At 34.9% G+C, this 5,663-nt stretch overlaps 1 protein-coding gene across 1 annotated transcript; it reads left to right on the top strand.

Moving 5' to 3' along the window:
* The first annotated feature begins 393 nt into the window (after window positions 1-393).
* Window positions 394-5,570, top strand: LOC120254557 (probable lactoylglutathione lyase, chloroplastic). The gene is made up of 8 exons (XM_039262652.1): window positions 394-594; window positions 1,967-2,171; window positions 2,273-2,397; window positions 2,597-2,661; window positions 3,043-3,255; window positions 3,375-3,422; window positions 3,822-3,883; window positions 5,463-5,570. Exons 1-7 carry the CDS (start codon window positions 462-464, stop codon window positions 3,831-3,833), a joined length of 801 nt encoding a protein of 266 aa, XP_039118586.1. The 5' UTR covers window positions 394-461; the 3' UTR covers window positions 3,834-3,883; window positions 5,463-5,570.
* The last annotated feature ends 93 nt before the right edge of the window (window positions 5,571-5,663 follow it).

Raw genomic sequence — 5,663 nt, 5'->3', positions numbered from 1 at the left:
TTTTCAGTCATAAAATTTGAAAATCACTCCGTTGACATCCGTTACATGTTTTGGGGAGTTGAAAAACATGGAATTAAAAATGAAGGAGTTTTTGGGGAGTTCAAAACTAATAGGGTGTTTTTGGCAATATTGTAAACTTAAAAGGTGTTTTTGGCAATTTCCAGTAATAATAATAATAATAATAATATTATTATTATTAATAGTTATTATTATTTAACATATAAAAGTCACTTGACTTGTCTGTAATTAACTAATTTTCCAAGGTTCATCTGCCTAAACTCCATCGTACGGTCAGCATTCCTCGATTCCCTATCAAACACCGTCATCACATGTGGCATGCCCTACCAAAGCCTCTTTAAATAACAAGCGTCGAAGAGTGCGAACTAGCGAGACAGGACGAAAGAGAAGAATCCATCATCACTTCAACGAGAGAGAGAGAGAGAGAGAGAGCGAGCTCGGTGATGGTGAGGATCGTCCCTATGGCTTCGTCATCCTCCTTCAACTTGGCATCCCTCCGCCAGTCCTCTGCCAACGTCGCCAGCCTCTCTGCCTTCCCTCGCCGCCGTCCACTCTTTCGCTCTCGTCGCGTCTCCGGTAAGCCTTTATGTGCGTCTTTGAATCAAGGGTTTAGAATTATCTTCAAGTTTCTCTTTTTGGTTGTCTTTGTGTGTATTGGTTGTAAGTGTTCCTCCGCGTAATTCTTGAGAATTTTTAGGCGAATTCTTTTGATAAATGTTCTTTTTCTTAATTTGTTTGGATTGCGTTTCTTGTTGAAACGTAAAATTCATTTATTAAGACGCTAGATGCTTTCGCTTGGTTTTTTTTCATCAGCGATAAGGAGTTCTGATGTGTGTGTTTATTGATTATTGTGGTGTCCGAGTGGATTTTATATCCAAAATTGATTTTTTTATTTTTTATTTTTTTGGTTGGAGTGAAGTGCTTATGGTTATTATTCGAAGAGTTTTTAGTGTCATCTTATATCTTTCTCTATAATAGAATATATATATATATATATATATATAATTTTTTTCTCAAGGATGTGGAGTTTTGATGTGTCAGTTTCAATTATACCAAGATTGAATATGAAAAAGACCTTTGATGTTTTGTGACAACATTTTGAAAATCAAGTTGTGATGGGGAAATACAGGACAAGAGTGTGCCTTCGACCTGTGCATGAATCACTTGAATGCTGGTTTCAATTTTATTAAATTAGCATACAACAATACGGGTTGTCAAAATGGATAATATTCCCAAGCGGTCATGAAATGACTAAGTCTTGTGCTAGAAAAGCTACTGTAAATCACTTCTATTGCCCTGCACGTTGTATATCCTCAACAAGGATAAAAGTCTACCTAATAGATATGAAGATATTTAGTGAGATTCAGGTGCCCACAACTTTGCTCTCCTGTGAAGATGGTTTGAATGAACCGTCCATGGCTAGCTTGAATCAGAATTTACCATACTAAAAAGAAAGGAAATCTTACTACTCTTCTTGTTTGATTGAATTTGATCCATGAGTGAATTTTTTGTAACAAAATTAAGTCGAAGAAAATGCAAAATGAGGTAAGATGTCAAATTTCTACTTTTAAAAACTGTTAAATTTACCATTGTACCTATTTATAGAAACTAAGGATGCTATTGGATTTTGGAGAAGGGTTACAATCACACTTGCACCGGGCAGTTTGTTTGTACTTGATGCTACTTCTGTAAAAGTTGATGTGGACAACTACATTCATCACGGCTTCACAGGAACTATTTGACCAAGCACAAAAATTCTGAGGCTTTTACTCATTTGAACCAGCATTGTGAATTCTCTAACATTCCCATTTGGTGCATATTTGTTTATGTCCTGCTATTGTTATGGTTATTATGAGAAAGCTCGACTAACAGTCATGTATATTTGCTTGTGGAAGATGATTACCTACGATAGGCTGAATTTTTTTATTGATTTTGAGTTGCCTTCCAGCCTTACTTCCAGCACAGTTGTTTGGAATAAGAACTTACATGAAGCAAAGAGCAGAAGTAAACAGTGTTGAAGCCAGCACTGCTGGAAATATGGCTTGTGCAAGCACCACCATCAGTCAAGAAAGTGCACTGGAGTGGGTCAAAAGAGATAAAAGGAGATTACTTCATGTTGTTTATCGTGTTGGAGATTTGGAAAAGACCATAAAGTATTTACCTTTTTTTCTAGTTGGCTTCTGTTTCAAATATGCTTTTTGGGGGATATGGTTATTAACTGCTTCTGGACCTTGTCTTCATCTGAATAATGCAGGTTCTACACTGAATGCTTGGGAATGAAGCTGCTAAGGAGACGTGACATTCCTGAGGAAAGATACACTAATGCTTTCCTTGGATTTGGGCCAGAAGATTCTCACTTTGTTGTTGAGCTGACTTACAGTAATCTACCTTAATGTCTCTCAGTAATTCAACCTCTGTTTGCCATGCTTCCAATATTATCATGCTTTGAAGCTGCTATATGCTTAAATGTTGATAATTTTTTCACAGATCCATTCATTTCATGTTTCTTATAGGAAAGGAACATTTTCGGAACCTATATGTGTCTAATACAAATACTTTTACATGTCAATTTTGACAGATTATGGAGTGGATAAGTATGATATTGGAACAGGCTTTGGTCATTTTGGCATAGCAGTTGAAGATGTAAGATTCTGTTTCTTGTTCATAAGCATACTTGTTGGATTTGTTTTTCCTCTTTTGTTTGTTTTCAAAATGTCATAGTGGGTTCAAATTTGATGTTTCACTTATAATTGGTTCTTTTGAATTCTTACTCATATATATATGGCTGAAGATTTACGACAGTTTTTGTCATTTAGCTATTTGATTATTTGTTTTTCAGGTAAAACTATTACTTTTCCCCTTTTCTCAGATTTATTTAATATGAATCATGCCTATTATGAGGAAACAGACATTTTTTTCTCATAAAAGCCATTTGTGACCAGAAAGCTGTGGAGAGAAAAAAAAGAATCAAATGAGGAAACACAAATATTTTTTTCTCATAAAAGGCAGTTAAATTTCAAATAGGTGTCCAAAGCTGTGGATCTCATAAAAGCTAAGGGGGGAAAGGTTATTAAGGAACCTGGTCCTGTCAGTGACGCCAATACTGTGATTGCTTTTATTGAAGATCCTGATGGTTACAAGTTCAAGCTTGTGGAAAGGGGCCTCACACCAGAGCCCTTGTGTCAAGTAATGCTTCGGGTGGGCGATCTTGGTTGTTCCATAAATTTCTATGAAAAAGTAAGTCTTAATAATTTGATATGGTTTTCTTATGAGGTTTATTTTGGTTTGCTGCTCATACATGGAAATTTCACTCTGTTTTTCTGAAGTCCTGAATCTGTTCTTATGTTCAAACTCAGGCTTTTGGCATGGAGCTTCTGCGCAAACAAGACAATCCAGAGAACAAGGTTAGCACCTAATTCTCAGTATTTTTATGGTATTGGATTTCTGTTCTGTTTGTGAGCTAATGTCCTAGCTTGTTCCCCACTTGATATCAGATTATTTGGCCTTGAGACCAATTTCAATGTTTTCAGTCTGCAATCCATCTTTCATAGCTTTCCTAAACAATCAACTATAAGATGTCATAACCATGGTTAAGCTATCAGTGAAGGGCTTGTTTACTTCCTAAAGAATTGATTTACAATTTATGGATCTTCTTTTTAATTTATATTTTCTTTTATTTGCTAAAGAAATACGAATTGTCCTGCTATGCTTGTAATCTTGGCTAGTAACATATGGATCTTTATTATCCATAATTTCCATTAGGGTAGTGTTTGGTTTGAGGAATTTAGAGATCTGGATTTCAGGTTATGTGCTAATTGGTTGCAAGTCAAAGCTTCATACTGTATCACTAAAACAGGAGTTCAAGGTATGAAACCCTCATATACCTCCTGGCAAACACAGGATTTGGGCCCAATGCGTGGGTTTGAAAGGTATATGAATTCCAAAGGTCACCACCCAAACACTACCTACCATGATCGATCTATGGTGACTGGCATTTATAATTTGATTTACTTGCAAATTCGAGGATGCATATTGCAATTATTGTCATCATGAGCTCTTTTAACCTTGCATATGTGTCATTTCAATTATTTTTCTTTCTGCAGACCTATTTCAGATGAATTCTAACAAGTTTGACTGATATAACCTTACACTGCAAATCTTCATAACTGATATAAACTGTTAAAAGTTCAAAACTTTAAAAATCTCATTGCCATCACGCACAGTTGCAAATATTTTCTTGAGTCTCTTGATTGTGATCTCTAATTTTCAACTATAAAAATTTGCATTATTATACTGCAAAAGGATAAAAGTGGTCTTTTGTCTCATGGAGGATCCAAAAGTCATTTCTTCTCCATGAGAGACAGCAATTATCAAGATTTACCTGTGATCTAAAATAACGCATATTAATATGTAATATGATAAAAGAACATACTTAAACTATAGTAGTTTGGTATGAAAGATTTTATGACATCAAGGGTATTTTGTAAGAATCTAGATCTCAAATGAACTACATTTAATAGGGACTGCTGTGGGAGATTAATCTGCAAATGATTCAAGAAGGCAATGTGATTATGTTGTTGGGTAGGTTCACTTGAGCAATGCTTGCTGCTGTTCAGACTATCATTACTAATTTTTACAACCTTCCAACAAAGCAATCTAGTTAGTAGATTGACTTGATATTTCTGCTGTTTTGCACCCATTTTCTTTATAATATCCTTGAAATGAATATTTTAAAATCTTCTTCATTTAAATAAATTCAATTATATATGTTCCATGTTTTTTGCTGATTCAAATGTGCTCATGAAAGGAACAAATTGGTGTTAGTACAATTCATTCTTCTCTGAATTTGTTCTCACTATTCCTGAGAATGAACAGTTCTTGAAAGCATTATACATCCATCCGCTCAACCTTACTGTTTTTTTTGCAAGTTTTGAATTCTTCAATTAGTTCTTTAGCAGTTCTTAAATTGATCTCTGGTTAAAGTCCTTTTGAGTATCGATGAAGCCTTCATGTCCTTTTTTCCCGTGTGCTTGAGTCGCGAGTATGCATACTCCTGTAAAGCAACTCAGGTGCAATTTTGTCTCCCCAAAGTCAGTTAGCTTTGTGTAAATGACTGCTGTAAAGTAGCTGAAATTTCATTGTGTTGATACCGTTGTAAATGCTATATCGAATTTTCAATAAATGCATATATTTGCAAGTATACCCATTGAGTTCCGATTCTATTAATGACATTGTCAGGGCATTGTGCAAGTAGTATGGATTTGCAACGAGCCAAATAAAATTAATTTTTTTAAGGGTGTAAATGTAATTATGCTATTTTGCAGCTGAATATATGCAAAAATTTAATTCTTCAGTGTGCTTTCAATTCAGTTATATGTCATTGCGTCCCTTGTCTTTATTTTTATTCTATTATCCAGTTAACCAATAACGGGAATGATTTTCAGTGTACAGTAGCAATGATGGGATATGGACCTGAAGATAAAAGTACAGTTTTGGAGTTGATGTATAACTATGGGGTTCATGAGTATGACAAAGGAAATGGATATGCACAGGTAAGCTTTATGCCCAGGTTTAAAAGATTTAACAGAGTTGGATCATGTAGAAATCAACTGGTGTAATTCTTTTGTTCACTAGCAATACGTAAC

This window comes from Dioscorea cayenensis, unplaced genomic scaffold (genome assembly GCF_009730915.1).
Source record: "Dioscorea cayenensis subsp. rotundata cultivar TDr96_F1 unplaced genomic scaffold, TDr96_F1_v2_PseudoChromosome.rev07_lg8_w22 25.fasta BLBR01000496.1, whole genome shotgun sequence".
NCBI classification, from domain to species: Eukaryota; Viridiplantae; Streptophyta; class Magnoliopsida; order Dioscoreales; family Dioscoreaceae; genus Dioscorea; species Dioscorea cayenensis.
The sequence above is the reverse complement of the archived record's forward strand: the minus strand, read 5'-3'. Positions and strand labels throughout refer to the sequence as shown.

Excerpts from the sequence above, each read along its gene's own strand:
- LOC120254557 (XM_039262652.1), top strand. The coding sequence starts at position 462 with ATGGTGAGGATCGTCCCTATGGCTTCGTCATCCTCCTTCAACTTGGCA. Across the intron at positions 595-1,966 it reads TCGCTCTCGTCGCGTCTCCG|CCTTACTTCCAGCACAGTTG; the intron begins GTAAGCCTTTAT and ends GTTGCCTTCCAG. Across the intron at positions 2,662-3,042 it reads TTGGCATAGCAGTTGAAGAT|GTGTCCAAAGCTGTGGATCT; the intron begins GTAAGATTCTGT and ends AATTTCAAATAG.